Below are 25,107 nucleotides of genomic sequence, written 5' to 3' on the forward strand. Positions count from 1 at the left end.
TTTTTACAAATTATGATGAATTATAATTTTTTTTTATGTTATTGTACCAAAACTCCATATTACTTTTCATTTTCCGAATTAATTTTTATTATACATTTCAGAAAATTATGAAAAATTGATTGCATTGGAAATACATATGCTAGATTACCGTAGTTAATAAAAATAGAAAAAGATTTTCTTTTTTATAATGATATAGCGTTTATTATTCGATACAGTGATATAATATATGATCATTCTGTACATTGCAATACTTACTTATCTTTTTAATTCTGTTCTTCTAAAACAGATCATCAATTATTGTTAAGAAAAGCACCTGGGAACAATCAGTTTGTCTTACAACATTTATTGGGTACCAATCCTGTACTTTACACAGCAACAGGATGGCTGAAAGCAACACGCGAGAATCCTGTTACTAAAAGTGCCATTACAATACTTCAAGAAAGTACAAGGTATGTAATTTAAATGTTTTTATTTTTCTAATTGTGTACAAATCGTACAATTCTATTAAAATCTTGATCTTATTTCTCCTTATCTTGAAACTTTCCTTATGTTTCTAAGATAATATTTTATTAAAACATGTTTTGAACTAAAACGTTTATACATTTTTCAGTATAATTTTGTTTAAAATAATCAATAAATTTTTATTAACTAATATTTCTTGTTGCCACTAACTAATATTACATTTTATATTGATATCAGGGAAGATGTGAATATGCTGTTTGTTAGTGCACGTGGAGCAGGAGTATCTGGAGCTTTATGCAGTTCCATGCCTGGTTTGGAAGGTTCACAATCTTTGAGAAGAGCTTCTAGTATACGGCGAACATTCACTACTGTTAAAAGGAAAAATATATCTCTTCAGGTTAAATTCACTGTTGTAAGTATAAAAGTCATAAGACTAATATTCTTATCTACTAATCAGAAATAAATATTCTATGAATAATTGAGTTCTGGATAACTACATATTTATCTGGGAATATTATGATTTTCATGAGTGTATACGAACATGAAAGATAAGGTCATATGTCATGTTACATATTATGTTATCTTCAAACGATGACTCAGTTGATATAAGTTTACTACTAACTTCATAAACGAGATACGTAATGAAGCTGAAAATGTTTACTGAATTAAGATGCACATTGTTATGGTACCACTTCCTGTTTTTGTTTTTTGCTTTTATTATCAGTTTACGTGTAAAAAAGGCAAGATGCAATAACTAGTTCTCTTCTAAATTAATCATAATTTTTTATTTGACATTAATGAAGATATGATGTAATTTGTTACAGGATGGACTGATTGAAACTTTGCGGAGAACACGAGTTAAATTTGTCCATTGTATACTACCGCAACACAATGCTGGATGTACCGATAATAAAAGTTTATTGTCAGTAAAATCAAATCAAAGCGAAGACAGTGTTATTAACGTACCGCTTCTACGATCACAGGTAAAAATTCTCTTGCATAAATGTATAATATGAAAAATTTAATTAACACAATCCATGTAATGTTTTTACTTAAATTTTTAACAATTTTACCCATTTACAATTTTTAAATTGTATTTAATGCAAAAATTAATCAGATTAGTAATACAATAATAGCAGGGGAAATTTTGACAACAGTTATACAAATATACGTATATTAATTTTATCTAGTGCAATAAATTATATCTTCTAGAATATTAGTTTCAATCTTTGATTAAAATACTAAAAAAATATTTCAATTTTTGTTACAGATTCGTGGAAGCCAAATAATCGATGCAGTTAGATTGCATAAAGTGGGATTCCCTAAGCATATAGCTTTAGGTGAATTTAGAAGACGATTCAGTTTATTGTCAAGTGATGTAAACACACGACCAGGCAGTCCTGTAGCTGATGAACGCCGTGCTGTGGAAGATATGATGCTTACCATCGACGTCGATCCAGCTTTGTATCGTGTTGGACAAAGCCAGGTAAGTCATATCTACTATTTTGCATTTTTCTCTATATTAAGGAGTAGTATGGTTCCAAAAAATGCGAAATCCCTAAAGGGGATATCTACAAAATACTACTTTGTCTGTATTGTTTTTTAAACAAGTATATGTATTTGGTATGTACTAGAAATTTGTAGATGTAAAAAATATGTCTAGAGAGCATTATTTAATTTTCTATCATTTTCATAATGTGTTACAAACTGAATGAATATGAAAACATATGTTTACCTATGAAGGGCTAATTTTTTAGCCAAAAATTCCAGTATTACAGCATCTTCTATAAAACTTTACATTTATGTATATATCTCATTCATATCTCAAAACTATGCACAACTTTCCATTTCATCTTTTTTAACTTTCAATTTACATGCCACTGTACTTCAGCAAGGATCGAATGTCTAGTATCATATCTTTCACTCTAGTAGAAGCACTTTCACTTTTTTCCGTACAGGTAGTAATGCTTTTACTCGATGTTCTGGTTATCAAAACAAACAAAATGGAAAGGCATATCGATAGCGTTATCCTAACTTGTAATACCGGTCTTAAATATCACCATCAGGCGGCATAGATACTTGAATTAATACCACCTTTGCTCATAAGTATTCGAAGTGCTTCCGCAATTCGATTCACCGTAGGTGGTTTGTTCCAGTGTGAGAATTTTGGTAACGTCACATACTTGAAACGAACATTCGTTTTCTCAAGGAGAATCGCTTTACGTGATTTCGGTCAACTTTCTCCACGAATTCGATTATGGTTTCGTCAGTACACCACGGACAGAGAATCGGTATCGATGTGAATTCACTGATTAAAACGATCTTCACCGTTTGGTTAAATGGATTTTTATTCTAGTAGCTCGTCTAATTAAGTATATAATATTAATGATTTAAATATAGCTACGGTAATACTAAAAGTTTTTTAACTCTATGATTTGAGTAACACTTGATATTTTATCTCAATTGCGATACGAAAATTTGCAAAGACATTATAAACACTAGAAGTCATATAATCTTATAGAAAAGAGAAAATAATAATAATAATAATAATCTTCAATAATTGTTTCAGATGAATTTCTATTTAAAAAGACTCGAACAGTTTTTCTGTTATATCAGAATGATCAGACTGTTGCATGTAACTGCAACTGAAATGAAAATTCTTGCCACATTCTGCATATTTATGTAGAGTAACGTTTCGTAACGTAACTTAGGAAGCAAATTACGTGAACGTGGTCTGTTTTCTTTTTGTGCACAAGCATTTTAATTTGGTGATTCCATGGAATCGTAATCGTGACAAGATCTTATTTATAAATGTCATGCAAAGTTGCACACGCGTTAGGTGCAATCGCGTGTCTTTATTGGCACTTTTTACTATAGAATGGCGAAGTGACATTAAAATTACTAGATCCAAGCTATACTTACGTTAGGGATGGCCATTTAATGTGTTTTCTACTGGAAAATTATTAGTATGTTGTTACTTTTTAATGCGTGAAAGTAACGTTTCGATTATAGATGCGGTTTGTACATCGTAATGTGTGTTTTATTATTTTTTTTTTTTTAATTCATACCTCTGTTTTATGTGAAATTTTTTTAGAACGTCAATGCAGTTTTCAGATACATTGAAGACAATTCACACCTTTCCTTCCCTTTAAAGAATATATGTAAATATTTAACAGGGAAATTCACATTAGAAATGTATATTGCAATGAAATTATTATTTAAAGTCATCTCTTATTCGTTGCTAACGATCAAGTACAATTTCTCTGCAATATAACAATTCTCGGTGCTGTAAAATAATTAAATACTCTGAAATAGATACCTGAATAGATTTCAACGAATTTATGCAAAATTTGCACGTTGTATTCAGTGAAAATCACGTCAAATTCAAAAGACCTTAGCGTCATATTTATAATACTAGTATGTAGTTCAAGAAATTATAGCGGGGTTAATTATAATTTGTAGGTTCCAAGATTAACAAATGCATATTTCCACTCCATAGCAACTATGAAAATTTCTACTTCGGGATATTCACATTATTTATCAGTTTCAGTTCCTCGATTAAATTTTCAAATATATCTCAGTAGCCGCAAACTGCCGCTGCGAAGTGCACCAATGTGGCTCATTTGCTGCCAACTCTAATGATCGATTATCGTTGCAAGGTTAATTCCCGAAGCCGAAAAGAAGATCATTTAACCGCGAAAGTGCAAAAGGGTCGAATAACCGTGGAAAAAAAAGCGACACGCGCTAGTGACTTTCTCGTGGCCCATATAGAAATCGTTGCACTCTTCGGAACCTCTCCTTGTTCGCAGAACTCGCGTTGCCCGAGGCCTTTTCGTCGCGAAAGTGTTCCACCTTGCACGTACACCTCTTCTTTTCTTTTTTATCGGGCCCGTCTGTTTTACTTCAAGACTAAGCGCGTGGTCCAATTTGTTCTCCGCAACAGATTCGAGCCAACGAATTAAGGAACACGGAAGTCGAGAGGAGCACGACGTCATCGCGATATTCTAGATAACGACGAGTAATCGAACCCTTTTATTTCTCGTCCAACAGACGAGAACAATGATGTTGGTTTTGCAATTACGCTTTAGATAGAACAGGTAACGTACACGGTACGGTTTTTTTTAAAAAGAGTTTGAAAAATCCGAAGTAATTAAGTGTTCGTTCAAGCGTGAATTGTTTAACCAGAAAACATCTCTGTTTCTTTAGTTGCATCGGACAGAAGAAATAAAAAAAAAAAAAAGTTTTGAAACTTGGAAAGTCGGTCGAGGTTACTTGGATAATTTAGATATACATGACATGTTAATTATCGTAATCAGTGTATGCCAAAGAAGATAATAGATATTAATTATCGTAACAAAATGTCAACAGAGAAGATTATTGTGAACTTCTTGCACACCATCTTTAATATTCCATATATCTTATTTATAAACTTTTCTTTTTGCGATAATTTATTATTACCGTGTACATACGTACTTTACCACCATAAATACATCATTTATCAAGAATACTAGAGTACCTGCTGGTATTTCTAATAATACAAATGGAATACTTTTAGTTGTACTTAATTTCTAGTTATTCTGTACTGCATCGTATCTTTTAATCTCGAATATGCTGAAAAGTTATATTAGTAAGCTTTACTGTATATTATCACGACTGGTGTCGCATTTTTAAATAACGTAACCATGATAGGGTTTCCTGTTGCTTCATTAATGTAGCTGTATGTGTTGATATTAAATATGTCAGTAAATGGATGTGTGTGGATGAACACCAATTGGAGACAGTTAAACTACTTGAATGTACAAGTAGAAACGGTTCTCAATAGAATAAATTTAGAAAGTATATCATAAATACCGCATAATGCAACGGAAGTACAGTTAAACTGGCTTTTCCAATACGGGTACCGCGTATGAAACTTTCGGTATAAATAGAAAATGAAGAATTTGTAGTACATCGATATTCCAACTTTTATGGAAGCAAGCAAAAATAAAAAGATACTAGAATTTTCGAAATAAAAGAAAAATAGTAGGTTTATCGCATACCTTTTGCCATTATGTTGCTGTGTTTTGTGTACCGTATCGCGGATAAATGGACAAAATCATGTAACCTCGTTTTATACAATACATAATTATGTAGTAAGTTATCCAAGGCGGTTATGTTAAGTGCGTTACCCTACAAAATATTAACCGGATGAAAGAAGTGGAACGCATGGCCCGCAGTTATGAAAATACAATCGATAACGAGTATACAAAAGCTGTTGGAATAGTATCGCTTCTGTTTAAACGCTCAGCTAGGAATCTCCACTCCCGAAATATCCGGACTAAGGTTTCCACGGCGGAAATGTGACCGTTGATCGTGTGTGCCTGCGATTCGTGCGTGTCTAGCATCGCAAATAATTCTCTGTTCGATTCCACCAGTCGATAGCTTGCACCACGAATAGATGCGTGGACTGATTCGTTAGAAATTAATATCGGTATCAACGATGACTTCAATATCGCCGCTAACTCCCGTTATCGCGTCTCGCACTCAAATGTTTCTTAATTTCTTATTTCATCAGGGCAACCTACGATCGAAATCAAAGTATTAAAGTAACACGTTCTTCTCTTTATTGGCAACATTTTATTTAAATTTCTGTTTTAGAAATTAATGTTCATTGCCAAATAAATGAATCGTTTCGATATTTTAAGAGAAAGACAGAGAAAATTTGTTGAACGTACTGGATATAGGAATTATCATAGAAAAGTATAATGCTTATGTAAAGATTTGGTCGACAAATTTTTACCCATTCTTCGAACTTTATTCTAACGTGTATTTGATTTCTGTAGCGCTATTAGTAGAGTACTCATTGTCAGTCGTTGAGTAAGTCGGTTTTCCGCGTGGTGCTAATGCCTGTTGCGCGTTCGGAAATCCACCACAGCTTGGTAATAGAGAAACGCGACGAGTTTTAATTTAACTGGCTAACAGGCTAGGTCAGGTTCGCACGACAAACGCGGTAACTTGCCAGATCGTGATCGAGATCACGAAATCATTAGCATTACTCCGTATTAATTGCTGTCAGCTATCATGTAGGTATAGGAGAAACAGCTGTAAAATCTACGTGCGTAATCCGTCTCTATGTTTGTCCTAATTTTTCTTTCGTGCAAAGTTGCAGCTTTCTAAGCTTTACAACTACTTTATGCTGTTATAACTTTATATTCAGTGCTTCTGCGAACAAAACTCGATTCTAAAGCATTGACGCGCTGAAAGATTAGAAACTTCCGTTTTATTTCGTGTTTCTTTTGATTTACTGATTCTTATTGCTATTGGATCTGGAATTTTTTTACGTTTCTTATCCTTATTTAGCTAAAACAGAAACAGTAGTAGCCTACTGAAATTTTAGCTCGTGAAGTAATCTCAAGTTCTAGTAAATTAACTATAAATAGAGAAAGGATATAATTTTAAGGAGTAATTAAGTTATCAAAAATATGAAATTCTTGTCTCTAATTTTATGTGAACAACTTTTACGTCTTGTTGTGTACAAAATAGTAGTTTGAGAAATACTTCCTCATAGATGCACATCCGAACCGGAAACATTGAATATTCATATGAAATCTCTCGAAAGATTCTCAAGAAAATTAAACATGTTTTCTATAGAATAGCATTTCTCGTTACGATTATGTTTCTGCATTAGTAATGGCTCTTTCATTCATTTCTGCTTATCTAAAACATCATCGATTTCTGTTATTATTCTACGAAGGTAATGAGAAAAATTATAACAAGCAAACTTACACGAGAAGTATGATTTTCTTATTAATCAATCAAATTTCGTATAATTATACGTCGTATGAAGTTGAAATAGAAATAATAAGAATCTAACTCAATTGTAATACGTTGGAATACGTAGTAACGTTCAACACGAATTTAGTTAGTATACTTTCGGATCTTCGATACTCTGATACTTCTTAGTCGTAGTGTATCTGGCATTTTTCCATCATTTGACTTTCGACCGAAGTCAATTTCGAAGAAAAGCCGCTCGATGGAATGGAGTGGAATGCGTGGGATATAAATTTTCTACACCAGTTCTTTGAAGAATGCGTTGTGGATGATAGAGGATGCGTTCCTTCGAGAGAATGACGCGTGTCGTCCGTATAATTTTATATTTGTCACGAAACAGGTGCGGATATTTCATCTGAATCGTAGAATGGCGGAAAATAGTAGAACGGTGTGAAAAGAATGCGAAAAAGAAGCGAAAGTGAATGATTTTTACCAGCGAAAGATGTATCGTCCAGATAGTTTTTATTTTCCCTTGAAATGTTTAAACAACGCCCTTTATTTTACATGCTCCACATAAAACAAAAAAAAAAAAAAAAAAAAAAGAGTAAAACGGTATTACATTAAGAAAATGATCAATCCGTCGAAAATGATAAAAATTCGACAAATCGTGGAATATTTCATGATTATAAAATGATCGCAATAAGATCTCGTTGGAAAGTGACGTCTGTTACGTACACTTAATAAAGAACACAAAGGTAAATGTTAGACAAGATTTTTGAGCCTTGCAGCTATCTCTTCGCTGTTACGCTGACTAGATAAAATAGCTTAGATCGGATGCAGATATATCGAAGAGGTTATCGCAGTTTACAATGAATTTCTCCCACGTGGTCGTTCTTCCCTGTGGCGGAAGCGGATGCGAAGAAGCGGTTTCTTCGGCTTTTCTGTTACGTCGTGCGCTTTCGCGTGTCGAGTTCATCTCGAATTCCTCCTAACCCGTTGGTTAATTGCTACGAAAATAAAGGAGGAGAGAAGAGAAGAGAAGAGAAGATGCGCGACTTCTTTCCTTGTATTTTCCGTTGCTTCTCGCATGGCGAACATAACGAACCCGTGTGCTAATTAATTAAACGACCACGCGGCTTTGGTCATCCGACTCTCTCTAATTCGTTGCCCGTTTAGGGATCAATTGCCGGGTTTCGTTTCGAGGAACGAAAGAAGCAAAAAACCGTTGGGTGAATATTATCTGCTCGGACATTAACGCGATCTTATTCTATTTTTAATAAACAAAATAAAATTGTAATTAATGTATCTGTAGCGCGTGAATATCCCGCCAAAGTAAAACAGGCTGACACTCGACAGCCATACGCTTCCTGCGTGTCTGACATTCTCTTTCTAGGAAGAAATTTCTCGGCTATCCGTACACCTTTTACGCGCGCATACTATCACTAACAATTGAGAAGTGGACAGAACGGCATCTTCGCGTTATAATGTACGGTACTTTGGACGTCCAAGTTACCGATATTACGTACATGTTTCACATTACTTTTATCCTGAATTTAAAAAACGAAAATATTCTCTCGACCATTTTACATAGCCTATTAGTTCTTTTAAGCAACTGTTCTAGTTTTGTAGGAGCGGTTTCTCTGTAATTAATTAGAAAACTATTTCTGCAATGGCTTGCCACAGGGATTACATGTTAGAATCTTAATTTTGAAGATAAATATCCCCATTTTGATAAGGCTAGTTTTATCAAAATTGAATCACGTATGGACAATACACTAAATAACGCTAGAATTTCAAAAAAATTGTAAGAAGGTCGAGGAAGGTATTTTCCTCAGACGTAACAAATATTCTAATTATAAAACAGCACAATTAAATTGAAAATCTTTCGGGACAGACAAAAGACATAAAACTACAGCTACAGAATTTCTAAAATCTTTGCTTTGTCCTCTTTGTTTTACTTTGATTCATCTATTTAATTACCCATATAAGATATCAGAGTTTCTGAAAAATACTTGGGTACTTGAGAAACTCATAATAAACCTGAATAATTAACCCGTAAGCGACTATCAACATCCTTTTTACATGTCTTATTGTGCGTCAGGCAATTATTCATAATTAATTAGAAAGTTTATATAATATTTGAAAAATACGTGCAACAAGTGGCTGCTAAGACTGATATCAAAGTGAAACTTCGGTACGAAGTGGTTTAACTTTGACAATAAGTACGTAGCATAGTTCTAATTAGCAACGCTAATAACGTCTGACAAGATGGAAAACCGCACATGCTTTGCCATACATTCGCCAGCGATTAAAAAGTGAAAAGGAATCTCGTATCTGTCGCGGCAGAAAATTTGTTAAAATTATCGTGAATATCAATGGCAAGCCACGTGGAACATCTTTCATAAAATAGACGCGAATATTTCGTTCGTGTATTTAATACGCTTTCGCTTTTCACATTGAATCTGATATCTTCTTGTTTAGAACTGTTTATCTTTTTACAGCTAATTCTCCACGCATTCTGTTTCTTTTAATAAGTACAACCGATTAACGAGTGTAATTCTTTATTCTTGGAAAATACGTATTCGTAATTAAATTCTAGAGTCATTGAAGAAGTTTCAAGATCCTGAAATTAGAATAATGCTACATAAATAATAGTTGGGTTGATGTAATGTTTTGCTATATATTACTTTCATCTTTTTACTTGTACCATGCGTGGTGTATAACAATTTGCTTACAGATATAATATGAATATTTTCCAAACAATTGCATAATTGTATTCCATTTTTAGAGTTACTATAATAATTTCATCTTGTTTCGCTGTTTCAATTCTCCTCCTTCTCGTAATTCTCCAACTTTCTTGTTCGAGATGTAACTTACGTAAAACTACGTTTTTTACTTATATGCAAATATGTGTTCCGAGGTAAAATTTGCATGTTAAATAGACGTAGCGATGTAAATATAAAATAGGGAAAGGTGTGAAGCGGAATTCAACCTGTTTAATTAGAGTGTAAACTTAATCGGTTAGTCTAATGATAGGTTGACTAATGTCCTGTTTATAAAATTAGGAAGAAGAAGCAAATTTCTATAATAAGAACCTTTTTTCTAATCCTTTTTCTCAGATAATAACACGCAATTAATTATGTTCTCTAATTAGCGTACACGTTGTCTGTCTGTACACTGTGGAATATGTTGTTGTATCAAATTTTTTGTAAAATCTTTAATTATGTTTGTATATATCATCCATCAAATTTTCAAACTCACGATCGCTAAATGTTTTTTAATTGTATCCATTTATTTTATAAAATTAGTGTCTTCTTGTTACATGTATATATAATTTCAAATTAATTTTCGCCTCATCTTCAATTTTACTGACTTAAATTATACAGTGGTTTCACCTGTGTTGGTTTACCGTGTATGAAATATGCTCTTATCATAGATCCTTATCGATTACGTATTTTTAATTAGTTCGTCGAACAGTTCAGATTGAAAAATGTCTTCGCTAATTTCTACTGCGTATAATGACACGAAGATTTTCCATTGAAGATATTCAACGATGAATGAAATAGTATTTTTATATAAACTCATCATTTATAGTATGAAACGTGCTTTTGTATGATCGATCAAGGTAAAAAATAGATTTAATTAAACAGGAAAAGGAAGGCAAAGGTTACAGGTAGACAAAGATTACACAGAAGGAAAATTACGTTGTATACTTAGTGGAATTAAAGAATCGTTTATCGAAAACCACTTTCACCCAATGAAACTACTACCGCGATCATTTGTATGTATATAGCAAGTTGATCGTTTAAATATGGCGCTAATGATTGTGTGCGTCACGTTGATAAATAGAAAGGACGTTATGCTGTAATGTGACAGTAACAGCCTGTCTTCTAGAAACTATCTCATCTGAATCAAATGAGAGAGAGAGAGAGAGAGAGAAACCTCAACCTTCGTTGAACCTAATAAAACCGTGCGACTTGGTTACAGACCAAGTCGTCCGTATCTTACAAATTTTATTTATTTGTTTTCTTATCGTTGAACTGTTAATTCCATTACTATACTTCTGTATTTCAAGCATACACATTCTGAAATTGATTTCAAACACCAACATAATCGCGACAGTCGTGCCTTCTTACAGTGCTAATTAAAATTTCAATATAATTTACGACACAAATAATATACACATAAATGTTTTCTATGGTAAAATATGGTCAAATCTTTTGTGTGGTCAAGCATCGCCGGCGAGCCAGTGTGTTTTCGATTCGCGTAAAAAGAATCCCCGCGATTTCATAACGCGGCCAGGGCTCTTTTCTCCTGCGATGCTCTCCCGTATCTCCTCCCATGTCGTCTCCTTTCTCCTGTTCGTCAGTAGGCCAGCGGACATTCCCGGCAACAGCTTTCCAACGCGTTCCCGACATGGCTTCCAATTTCTCGATGCAGCTGCCATCTCCGCGAGATCTATCGATCGGACTTGAACGCCACGGCCTTTTCTATGCGTACACGGGAGGAACGGCCCCGCGACCTCGCTTTCGCGAGACCCGCGAAATTTCCGTCGCGACTTCTGTACGCTGCTTATGTACGCGGTGTTCCGGAAGAAGCGCTTCGAATTTTCTACTTTTCAACGATCGGAACGAATATCGAGAAATTTCGGTTTTATTAATCACTGAAGCGAGCCTTTGGAGTCTTTGACTCGGTTCTCTCATTCCATCGTGTAATAAATTTCCAAGTTGGTAGATCAAATTGAAAATTATGAGATCGAAGATTAAAAATTATATGGAATAATTAAACATTGTTAAAGATTGTGTCCGCCATTGACTATAGTTGCGTGAGTAACGTTCATTTCGATGTAAAGAACATGCTTATCACGGTTTCGATTATTTATTTACCCTGTGTGTGGCATTCGACCGACGATCTTTCACTAAACAATTTAGTTGCGAGTAATTATATCGCCATCAGCGTGGCGATCTTTTTTCTTATTATTCACTGCCAGTGCTATATTTAAATTCATAATTAATTTCCCTCGCAACTTTGCTGCTCGTTTTTCTTCGGCCATTTACATACACGTTACAAATAATCTTTCACGTTACGCTCGCCACGACGTGTGGTTATTATGTCATTTGCAGCTGATTTTTCTATTAATGCATAGCAATTAACGTGGCGGTAATTTCACCAGGGACTGCCCATTTGTCGACGACTTAATACTTAGCTGGCGGACGTCACGTGTGACTACTTTCGTCCACGCTGGTTATAAACGACTGTGTGCATGAATCAGAACGCTTTTACTCGAATCGTCGCAAATCCGACTGCTGTTCGCCGTTTATTTATGCAATTTTAAAGACCTTACTTAATTAAAAGCAAAAGTTGCATATTTGTCTTCCTTTTTCTCATTTCTTCCATAAAGCTTCGTTAACACTGTAACGAGACACAGATACTTCGATTACATATATTGGCCAGTGTGCGGACTCCCATAATGTTCGCAGTACCCATGAAATTTCAAAATGTTCTCTACGAAACAAACAACACATCGATAAAAAGATTTTATAAATGTGTAAAATACTCTTACGAGAAACTGTAGCTATAACGAGAAAGTAATTATTTCCAAAAAATGATCATCCCTTTGTTGTGCGTAGAATACATTTGAAACCTTAGGAAGAAAAAGGCACCTCTAAACTAGTAGAAAATAGAAATGTAAAATAAAGAATAGAGAGAATAAAAGAAAAATCGTCAAGTTCTTTTTGTTTAGGTAATTATAGGTTTGTAGGTCTTTTTGAAACGATACGCCATGCTAGATAATTAAATAACGGAGAATGAGATATTCTGCTATCCTCTTCAGATTCATTACCTGTAACACTTCATGCGCGCAGAAGCATTTGAAACTCAACCCACTATATTATTGCACAATTATCCTGAGTGGCACTATTAAAAACAGTCGATAAATCGTGAAAGAAACATCTCATACAGATTTTCGACGGGTCATTCTTTATATAATATATGAAACGTGGAAACTTTTTGTTATATCTCGTTAGAATCAGGTTTCCACTGCTGTAGTAGTGAACTTTGTATAGTTAAACGATGACATAATAAATAGCTGAATGTGCATATTATTTTGTTTCCAATTCGTCACGCTGGCCGCGAAATAAAACTTGCGGAATTGATTATGAATGGTTGGGAAAGAGGAAAATTATTTATAGTCGGTGAGAGAAAGTTGCGGGTTCTGACAAACAGATGCTTGTGTATGTATGTAAAATTTTCTTCCGTATTGAGAACCGCTTCGTTGCAAACGGAACATGGATATTAATCATGCGAAATACTGTTTAAAAGTAATTATGAAGAATATAAAAGCAGGAACTGCTAGAAACGATTAGCAAGTAAAAAGTATCATTGTGCACTTTTTACAGCATTGTTCAGTGTTTGTTAACAAACTCATACTCGATATGAGAAAAATGATGATTTTACAGAAGGACAAAAATATTTTCTTTTTAATTCTTGTTCGTCTATTTTGTACACTTATTCCGCAATGATTTTCTACGTTTTAACATTATTTAAATAACGAAAGAATTATTTAATAGTAAATCTACGTAGCTGTGAAAACAAAATTGTTCGGCGTGTTAGTTTACCATAAATTTGCATAGTTTGAATCCGTAAGAGAAGAGCGAAGCAATTGCAAGCGAATTTTCTCCAGTCGCGTCCTCCGAATTCCTTAAATTGAAATTAACGAAAGAGAAAGATTCGAACGCCGCAGAACATTGTAATTCGTTTTCTTTCGTATCCCTGCTAACGAGAATACTAATCCGATCATTATGCAATGGTCACACGTACCGCTACCCTTAACTTAACTCTACTTCGTTTACAAAAACAACTTCTACATATTTAAGTGGAATTCTTGGCTATGCAGTGCTATTCTTTACTTTAATTTATTCCTGAATTTCTGTGATCCACTTTGCATGTATAATATGCTTAAGAGACCGTTATTGGCGTCCATTTTACATGCTACAAAATGAGAACGAAATATCACGCGAGATTTGATGAAAAGATAGAAGAAATACACTTTGATAGAAATTACGGCGGATCTGAATCGCTGAATAAGTGATATTGACCCACATTCGCACGGAAAGGACCAGAAGCAAGATTCCTTGCGTTTAAAGGGGTTAAGACTTGTGTGCCTTGCTGTTATCTTGGCCGAATGAACTGATTAAAAAAGACCACGTCGCAGTTGAGCAGTTTTTCGAAAAAAGAAAGCCTATAACCTATGGCGTATTCTTTGATCAAATAGTCGAATTATTAAAAAATATGCATTTGTTTCGTAAATATAAAAAGAACAAGGTTCTTTAAATGCTATTACAGTCATCGATTTAAACTTACCTAATACTAAACATATATTAGGTTGTCGGAAAAGTTTCTTCCGTTTTATAAGATGATAATGGATGAACAACAATTTCTGTTTTATATTATTTTATTGAATTAGGTGTCCATTTCGTTATATTTCTATTATTATGTTCGTGCATAATTCAAAAAACTAATATAAAACGAAAAAACATTGCGCGTCCATTCTAAGAAACTTCTCGGACAATCTGATAGAATTAAAACTTGCAACGCAATTTGCTCGGTTCATTTCGTCTTATGGATCCTTTTCCCAAAAAAAATCTTCCATTTATCCTTCGCTTCGTTTCTTCATTTCATGATCTTTCACGAGTCTATACAGTACACACACGAGCTAGATACCAAAATTATTCAAACTTACACTACTTGCAATTAGAAAAATATCCCTTTATAAACATATAATATAAACGACAAACGGGAGCTAAGTATCCTCAATACACATCTATAATCTTCAATGAAAGAAGAAAAATTTAGCGATGAGTAACAACGAGCAGAAAATGCAGTAATACATTCCATGCTTCCATCAGCGTACCTAAAGCGATTCAACGGTACATGTACGTAAGTGTACTCGGTTACAAACATCTGGTTGAAAGCCTCGTTTGAAATTCCCACTTTTCGCGAGATTATCATTCGCAGAGATCCAAACGCGTTACTCGCGCTCCCCCATTAGATTGTTCTCTCTTCAGGCTGGAAGACGGTGCGTGTAAAAGGGAATAAACTGTTTGAACCGGCACCGCGAGAGACCCGCGAGGGTATCGTCTGGTAGGGGAGCCGACTGGTCGAACGAGAGGGGGACAGGAACTTGCACCTGACTCGTACAAAGTTTTCTGCACTCAGTCAGTTCGCGGTTGGTCTCGATTCCGATCAGGGGCATCGGTTCCACACATTCACGATTCCGTCGTTAGTCTGCCGGCTGGGAATACTTGGTCTCTATTCACTTTCGTTTCGTCCCATTAAGATTTCGTTCGGTCACGCGCGCAACCAGCACGCATCGTTTGACTTTCCAGTGGTTCCGTTTTGGTGCGGGGCAATCGTCGTAAGAATGGGACGATCGGTCGACTTGATCGAACACGTCGACGCGACAGGCTATCGAAGTGTCTTTTGAGCTTCGATCGCTTCGGAAATTTCTGATCGTTCGATGCCTGTCTCGTATCAGTGTACCAAAGGGAAGCTCCATTGGCGGTGAATCGAGTTGTTTCGCGGAACAAGTGTGTAAAAGTCATTCCCATTGTCCAGTAGGTATGTAAGAAACTTGTCGATAGATAGAACGTTGGGGACAACGAGCACGCTAAGTACCTATTAGCCATCGTCAATTCCTTCGATTGCGCCAACAGCGAAACGAAGGAACGCAGACAGAGAAGTAGAGAAGAGAAACAGGTAGCGGGGAGAGTCGACGATTTCTCAATTAACTTATGGCAGAGAGAAAGATAGAGAGAGAGAGAGAGAGAGAGAGGAGAAGAAGGAAAGAGAGTCTATGGCCTGTATGGTACCTTTTAAGTTCGATAACGGTAAATACAGATCCGAGCTGGAAGTAGCGGACTCGCATTCGCGCGCGCGATCGCACACCGCTACTCTCCTCATGATCTTCGCTTGAATTATCCTGCCGAAAGCATTTGCTCGGCCCGATCGTTCGATCATAAAGCCCCGTTCATTTGCTTAACGTCCTCTCACAACGCGACAAATCGAATGGCGTTTTAGTTTAACGATAGAAAGTCGCTGTTGTAACGGGATATTTTTCGGGCTGACTGATTACGTTCAGAGACGATGTTGCGTGGAAGATCTCATCGGTCATGCTTGAAATATGCCAGTCTGCGAATCCTGATACTAGGAGATTTCACGAGGAAAATCGTCGGAAGGAAACTGGCGACAAATGTGCCGATCAGAGCCACGCGAACTTCGCGTCGTTCGAGATGTTATGAAACTTTTATACGGCTTTCAATGAGGCAGTATAAAGGCTTGCAATGATATTAGGCGTTCTTATCTAACGAATAAAACGAGGTTTATGAGTTCTACCGATCGATCATCTTACATTTTTACATTCAATAATCACGACAATTTGTTCTTCCTTTATAATTTCTTTCATACGATAAGTTGACTCGAGGAAATTTACTCTTCTGGTTTAGTTGTGCCCTGTAATATAAGAATTGAACTATGGTAAAGTTTAACTATGTAACTGGTTGAATATTTTTCATCTCTGTTCATCTATTCGAGGGAAGGTTTTTCAAAGAAAGGTTGACCGATTTAAGTTGGATTCATTCCGTGTTTTCGTATATATGATAGTTATGTTTTTTTCTTATTTCACACAATTTTATCAAATCTTAGAAACGTTAGTCGTTGCTATTCCTTCGTAAATTACGTAGACACCTATGCCATGTTTTTAATTTATTCAGCATTCACCGATATTGTATCGCTTTCATTTGATTTCCACTTAATTTCTCTTTAACTAACAATGAGTTTGCCAAGTGGAATTAATTTGATGCGAGGGAAATTTTTTTGTTATTCCTTAATTACTAATACATTCAGATCAATTAAGAAAAGTTTTCAAAGATAAGCAGTCGACAATGTCTGTTCAAATTCTCCACGATATTAAACAATAGCTAATTTAAAGCACCGACATTTAATTAATAGCGAATAACGCTTTATTTACCATTATATTCCTTTATCTTCTTAAATATTACAGCCCTAATTTGTAAGAAGAAAGTTAGACGTATCCAGTTAAATGAAGCAATAAATTACTCTGATTTTATAGGGCAATAGAAAATCTCGCATAAAAATATCCAATATTTACGAATATATTCCTTTTTCTAAATATTTTGCTCATCGAAGAATTTAGGTACCTGAAAAAATGGCAAATATGCGAGTGCAAGGTTATAAGGATAAGGGAGAAGGTGATAAAATTTCATGTTCCAATTCATCTTATTCGTTTCTTTGATTTTGACTCCACTAAAAGTGGCTATTTCTATTTGTCTTGGCTTCTTCCTGTCACTTAACTCGCCAAACTCGCTTGTTCTTTTTCTTTACCGCTCCTGTACGCGCCGAGTGACGAACAATCGTAGAATGGGCGTAGTTTTATTTGAAATATCATCTCTTTTATCGTTGTACACGAATTGCTCTTGATAATGTCGTTTAATTTTACCTATTCTCGGGTAGAAGATCATCTTGAATTATATAATCGTCGTCAAATTATTCCAACGTTTGCATAAGTTTCTCGAAATGGCAAGCTTCAGTCTCAATCTCGATGCATCTTCCAGTTCTAAGCTAATAAACAAGTTCCGCCACTACGCCGATGATTTATGACGTGAAATAACGAATTTCCAGCGACTTTGTTATGTAATAGCACTTCGTAGTCTTAAATTAGCCATAGATGACCACATAACAGTTTAAATTCTACTATAATTTTAGAATATCCAATCCTGTTTTGTATCATATTCCCCGTGAAAGTATAATTTATCGAGGCCAGTACAAATGCAACGTTGGACAAAATTTAGGAACTTCTCGAACTCTAAAAAAGCATTTCGCGTGTATAAATTTAATACAATGATCTTCGTTCTTCCGCGACTTTTGCGCCAAGTACTGATCATGCCAAGTCATGCGTTACATAAATAATTTGTAAAATACATTCCAATATTCAGATGAAACGTGTCTTGTCATTTTTTAGAATGATCATCTCGGTTTTGTTTAGCAGTAAAAATCAAATATATATATATATATATTCATATAAAAATTATATATCATGTATATTATTGAAAAATTGTGATTAGAAATGTGTAGAATCGAGAAAATGTCGAATATTTTACATCGAGCGAGAGAAACGACCGTCTTCAATGAAAATGATGAAACACCGGTCGACTATATGATAAAACGATCGAATCTTCGCGGAGTTCTGTCGCGAAGATGCAAGAAGAAGCGGCACATAGACAGTCTTCCCCTCTGTGTCCCTTTCTATCCATTTTGTTTCCCTTTCTCCACACTCCTGATACACTCCCCTCTGCCTCTTTCTCTCTCTTCCCCTCTCTCTTTGGCGACCATAAAACGCGCGTCCACTTTTACGCGGCTTTTACGGTACTTAGTCGCGGCTCGTTCTCCACGCAAGAGGAAGCTTCTCCGAGGTCCATTCCTGAACGTGTTCGAGTGCAGGAAACGTACGCCACGGTATCCAGGAGCGGCGGTGCTTGCCAATGACGGCTGCTGATTCGAGGAAAATGCCGGTGTTGATCGGCGCGGAAGAGGAAGACGGGATACGGAGCACCGGTTGCTGAAGCGAGTCCACGGAAAAGTCGCTTGGATTTTTGTATCGAGGTCGCGCGCACCCTGTCAGCGAAAGAATCATCGCCGCGATTATTTGGATTATTCGGACAGCAAGTGTCCATTCTAACTGGAATACTAATCGCCCCGCGAGTGTACGAGAAAATTGCGATCGCAGATTCAGTGACACTTTGAAAGCACTTGGTTCGATGGAAAGTCAACCAGTTGCAATTGAAGATTCGATAACATTTTGACGAACGGTGTCAATGACCTGGAATTGAAGATTCGGCCACACTTTGAAGATACTTCCGCCAATTACACACGTGTAAATCGTTAAAAAACCTGTTTTGTTGTGTATATTTTCATACATTCGGAAAGAACATCGGCGAATTTCTTTCGTTAAACTATCGTTGTTTAGTCTGACGAGAGGATAAGGTGGAATTGAAAAAACTTTGGAAACATTTGAATCGACAAGAAAGCTGAGATAGTTGGCTTGACCAATGACATACGTATAACCGAATCGACGAGACTAGTTTCATATAGCTGCGAAAAGAAATTGACAAATTTTGTTTTAATTTCAAGACACAGCTACTTCGTCAAAATGTTAGAGAACGCAACCAGATGGCCAGGTAACGCGGGTTCGCGATTGGTGAAGGCTAGAAGCAGCCCAAATGTATCGAAAGCATCCCTATCGGTTCCTAGGAAGCAAGCAGTGCCCGATCAGAACAGATCGACTTGTACGAGCAAGCCTCCCCGAGTTACAAAAACCACGGCACCTCCTAGAACAACTGCCAAGATCGTCTCTAACGACCATGCCAGTGCTCGGACGGCTTTTTCCGCTGAATCGAAGACACGCGCTTCCTGTCCAAGCAAGTCTCGTCGATCGACACCAGACGGTCGGACAGAGGCAACGAAATGTTCATCAACGAGCGTGAAAAACGAGAAGAGGCAAGTGACGAGATCCATTAGCTCCTCGTCATCCTGTACGATCTTGGAGGATCGAACGCTTCTGAAAAAGGGCTTGTCGTATGCTCCAACGAAATTGCCGAAGAAACCGGAAGCTCTGAGGAAGAAGGCCGCTCTCGATCGTTCGGTTAGTTTAGGCTGCGTTTCAGTGGATATTCGCGGCGGCTCCGAGGAATCTTTCAGAATGAGCAGTTCCTTTAGTTCCGAATCGAATAGACAGATGATGGAGAAAGCGAGGAAGCAGGAAATTCCAAGAAGAAAATCAATCAACAGGTCTACCAGTTTGTGGAACGTGCAGGCTATTTCAAAGAACGATGTTCCGACCAGAAGAATGTTCGGAGTTTCGTCGAGGCCCAGCAAAATCCCTCTTCTGGCGCATCGGAATACGCGCGTGGGTCGATCTCTGGCCGATCTATCTCAGGTAGATCGAGCCGTGGAGCCGACAATGCAGCCGGTGCATTTCGACGACGTCGACCTCGATCGCTCGATGGACGAACGTATCTACGAAAATTGTCGCGAAGCGTTCAACTGCACGCCGACGCAGAAGCCAGCTCGAACGTACACCAGCAATTTGGAAGAACGCGTGGCGCGACTGATGGCAGAGCTGGACGACGATGTGGATGACGATGAACAGGCCCGAGCGACGATGGTCGCGTCTACCGACTGCGTGGACGCTGCTCCTCCTCGTAGAACCAATTCCGTCTACGAGGTACGGGAGATCGATGTTAAACGAAGCAACGACTCGAGTGTTAAGCTTATTCAATCTGAGCAATATACCGCCACGGTGATAAGGATCGAAGGGAGTTCAGAGAGGAGGGATGATTCGATGAAAAAGGTAGAAAGTAACGAGAAGAATAACTTGCAGGAGACTAGGAACACGATGAACGCGGTTAAAGGGCTGAGAAGTCGGGAGCACGAGAAGATCGATCGACAGGATGTCATCGAGGAGTCGAAGAAGAAGAAGGAGACGTCGAATATTCAGGAGTTGAGGAAGAACTGGGAGAAGCAAACGGTCAATGGATTGATCATCAAAGATGAGAAGAAGATGGATTTTGCGTCTGCTCTAGTTTGCGATACAGAACCACCGAAGACCGCTTGTCAGAGGAACAACGAGGTGAGACAGGAAGCGAAGAGCAAGCAATCGGTGGGCAAAAGAGCCAAGGAGATCGAGCATCTGGTGAATTTTTTCAACTGTAAGAACGCAGAAGCCACGAAAGAGGTGAAAGATCCGTGGATCAAGACTCGAGCCACGCCAGACACGACGACGATCGAACCGATGACCACGTTGAAGAAGAACGTCGATGTTAAGAGCATACACGACTATAATGGGTACACGTCTGATGGCAATTGTTCGGAAGACAGTGGTCACATGAGCAACGAGAACGAGGTTGAGTGGAAAGGTGAAACTCGAGATTTTGGGAAAGAGCAGTTTTTCGAGCAAAACGAGGTTCGCGGAATCGGTGTGTACGATGGTACGTCGATCGTGAGCAGGTTGGAGCCGGAAAACAAGCCGACGATGGTCGTTCGAAGCAGCGTATCGACTTCGAGCGGTGCCAGCAGCATCGACAGCTGTAAGGGGGAGAATACGAAAGTCACGGTGCACTCTGGTAAAGACCAGTGGAAAGCTTGCAGATCCTACAACGATGGACGACAGGTCCGTCGCTTAATTATTGGCCTTCTAAACCCATTAGATACCTAGTGAGAACGATCGCTAATTTGATCGAGCATCGATAATAATTCAGCTAGTGAGAAGTCTCCACTATCGTAAAGCATACGCACTAATACGAAGTGTATCCAGACGATTATTCGTCGATGAATTTGAAATCTTTCCTTAGTTTCAGCTTCGGATAGTTAGCTGCAAATTTATTGTCCGCTAGTAATATTCAGATTTCATTTATTTCTTATTTCCTATCGGTTTAGAAAATTTATCTCTTTCTGCGGTATTTTTACATTTCTACAAAACTCTGGATTTTTATTTTTAGCGTACGATATCGCATATGTTATTTTTTTTTTTTTTTAATTATTCGGTATGTTATATCGCGAGAAATAAAAATGTTGTCAGTCGTTTAAATTATGAAAGTTCATGTTCTACGAGTAATAACATTAAAAATGTTTTTACGAAATATCGATCATTACTAATGCATTAAATATTAATTAATAACGTTCCGCAATATATATGTGACAGCTAGGAGGTCAATTCATTAATCAAATACCGCGGAAAAACTCGAGCAATCCATCATTTCTTCTAATCTCATGATACAATTAAATCGTATTTTTGTCGCTACCAATCGATCAACTTTCCTGATAGAAAGTGCACTTGCAACTTTCAAGCCGAACTGCTCTCATACAAGGAGAACGGCTTGAAAATGATTTATGTTAAGCGCTGTGAGAATGTTTACAAACAGTCAGCAAGATAATATTTGAGATAATAAACGTTGATTGTAAGAGTCTAAATGGGTACAATTACGCTTGCTTCAAGCACTGACTACAGCCGCTACAGTAGAATCAGAACAGAGAAGTTTGTCGTCTTCTTGACGCTGAAAAATGTTCCAGCAAACTCTTAGAGACAAATTCCTATTTGCTTTCTTTTTTTATTTTTACTTCTTACGATTACATTTCGTTACCGTAATTTATAAAACCTTTTGAGATGTAGCAGTTAAAAAAGCAATGAAATATTCGTGCTTGGAAAATTAAAGGAATGATATAGTAAGTTATATTAGCTTTTATTTTGTTCTCTTTCGTTAATTCTGAATATTACAACAATCGAAAAAGTGTACGAAGAAATAATCGAATAAATAAAGTAATTGAACGATTATTAAGAAAGCAGAGACTAGGCTTAGAGCAATAGATTTTTCCATATATCAACATGGCATTTTATTGTTTAATTACGTCTGAGAGAGAGTACATTTTACCATAATGTACTTCACGCGGTATGTAATCGTGAAAATCGTGTCAGGGATATCCTCGTTCCTTTTTCTATTCTATTCTTTTTCTCGTGAGTTCTAGTACATAAGTACATACCAACTGCATCAGCGCAATTTTAATGAATTCCAATGAAATGTGGTACTTGACTCGTGCATTCTGCAAATTTCTACCTCCGATCAAATTGTTCATTTATTATCGCGAACCTTAATATTTGCATAAATCAAATATTCATGTTTGTCATTTGCATAGCTTGACTTTTTACTGTTCAAAATTTACTTAATTTGCAAAAATAAATAAAAAAAAAAAGAAGGAAAGGAGAAGATAGAAATGTGGAAAGAAATGATTTTTTAAAAATATATCGGTAGAATTATGTTAATTGCTAAGGGATTCTAATTACAAATTACACTGCGGTGAAAAATATTGAATACGTGTTAATCTCTCGGTTTCTTTTTGATAGATATTTTTCAGATCAGGTACTCTGGAGCGACTGGAGGCTCAGAGAGACGAGAAGCTAACTGGACACATTATTCTTCTTCAAGCAAGATGCAGGGGTTATCTGGCACGTCGTAAACTCAACACTTTGAAAGTATGCCATGACATCTTGAGTTTGTAAAAGTGCACCTTCACTTGTCAGACCGTACAGTAGTTTTCACTCGTCCCAAGAAATTTCAAAGTGGCTTCTTTATGTATTTCCGTAATGCCTTAACGAATCACCTTTTTCCCCCTTGTTTAACCGATCGGTTTCTTTCAATGTGAAGAGTTTTGTTTACTTCAGTTAGACAGCATCCGTCAGTTTCGATAGGGTTTTACTTATATTAGACACGTTTTACTTGCTTTATAAAACGAAACGAAAAGGAAACTGTAAAAAGATGTATGGAACTTTCATGGGATAATGATCGCAAGTTCCACATTCTCAGCGATAATTCCGACGCGTATTTAATAGAACGTCCGCATTATTTAATCTACACACAATATCGCACTTATTGTTCTTTCGTTTATTAATTAGGAATTCCAAATTAACTCGCCTTATCAAAGTTCCCCATCAAATTTCACCATGAAAATACAACGTTGAACATTCAAATTAGATTGCTTTATTAATGCGTACGATTAAGGAAAATTAAACCCGAAAGATGGCGATTGATTTAATTAATTGGTGAAATTAATCATCAATTCTTCATAATTACAAATATTAACACTTTACCGACCGATAGTCGATTAATCGGTTTTTTGTCGCCGACGCTTACCGACCGATAGCCTATTAATCAAGTTTTTGTCGCCGATGCTTACCGATCGATAGCCTATTAATCGGCTTTTTGTCGCCGACAATCTTTCTCATTATTTGAGCAGTAATTTGTCATTTAGTACTAAGGTACCACCTTGCTCGGTTGCGTTGCTTTGTAAGCTCGCACAGTTTTATACCAATTTGAAAAACTTACCGTTCGCGACGAACCAAAAGAATGGTATCGAAGAGCCTAAACCGAAACAGAGTGGTTGTATCGCTAGCGGTCGGTAAAGTGTTAATCGTTGATACGATGGCAGATTTAATAAAAATTTACTCGCGGTTAATAACGAAGTAATTGCGTTAAATATTACCCAACATTGCGAAAACTAGTATACCATGTAACAATTAAAAAAAAATCGTTACGATGTTTACGTATTACATCCTTTCAGCTGCAAGATCTTGCGGTTAGATGCATACAGAGGAACGTTAGGAAGTGGATGTCCGTAAGAGAATGGCCCTGGTGGAGGTTATACGTGAAAGTTGCACCTTTATTGAACGTTCATAGAACAGAGGATCAATTGAAGGCGAAGACGGTGAGGATATGCCTTCTATTTTTACGTGTTGATCATTTTCCATCGTTACATGTGCAAGAGAGACGTTGAACGGTCCATAATACTCTATAGTTTTCATAATACGAAATGAAAGTACATTTTTTTTTAAAAGAAGGTTACAAATTGTTTCAGTTTTTAAGATCACTGTTTATAAAAAGACGATCTCGTTGATATTGGACCGATGAAATTAACGAGTATGTAATTGTGTCTCTTTGAACAGGAGGAGCTCGAGACTCTGAGAGCAAAGGTCGAAAGATTGGAGCAGGAGCGGAATCATTTGAAACACGATAATGATAGATTGGAGGCTAAGGTATGACCAAAGATTGTATACTTTTTATTTCGTTTTGCCATCTCTTAATTTTCTTTCTACTTTTTTTACTAGAAACAATTTTTTTACGAACTTCTAATTCACGAAAGAATCTTGTTTGATTAAAATTCTTAATATGGTATTCAACGTTTAACTTTCAACATCAGAGGAAGATTAGGAATTTGAACGCTAACGACAAAGGCCTGTAACTCGTATCTCTCGTATCTACCTGTATTTTA

At 36.5% G+C, this 25,107-nt stretch overlaps 1 protein-coding gene across 7 annotated transcripts in view; it reads left to right on the forward strand.

Annotated features, from left to right (window-relative positions):
• The window catches only part of LOC117216959 (unconventional myosin-XVIIIa), a 65,940-nt gene that overhangs the window by 32,621 nt on the left and 8,212 nt on the right, over positions 1-25,107 (forward strand). For 6 of the 7 annotated variants that reach the window (XM_033464168.1, XM_033464151.1, XM_033464158.1 and 3 more), the window contains 7 exons: positions 287-449; positions 700-874; positions 1,287-1,445; positions 1,733-1,948; positions 23,186-23,314; positions 24,400-24,543; positions 24,782-24,871. In XM_033464168.1, coding sequence (XP_033320059.1) covers positions 287-449; positions 700-874; positions 1,287-1,445; positions 1,733-1,948; positions 23,186-23,314; positions 24,400-24,543; positions 24,782-24,871 — 1,076 coding nt within the window. Of the gene's footprint in view, positions 1-286; positions 450-699; positions 875-1,286; positions 1,446-1,732; positions 1,949-19,267; positions 21,458-23,185; positions 23,315-24,399; positions 24,544-24,781; positions 24,872-25,107 lie in introns of those variants that run through there. The other variant, XM_033464201.1, reaches the window with a different exon arrangement.

The sequence above is a fragment of the Bombus bifarius genome, unplaced genomic scaffold, assembly GCF_011952205.1.
Source record: "Bombus bifarius isolate JDL3187 unplaced genomic scaffold, Bbif_JDL3187 scf7180000007966, whole genome shotgun sequence".
NCBI lineage: Eukaryota > Metazoa > Arthropoda > Insecta > Hymenoptera > Apidae > Bombus > Bombus bifarius.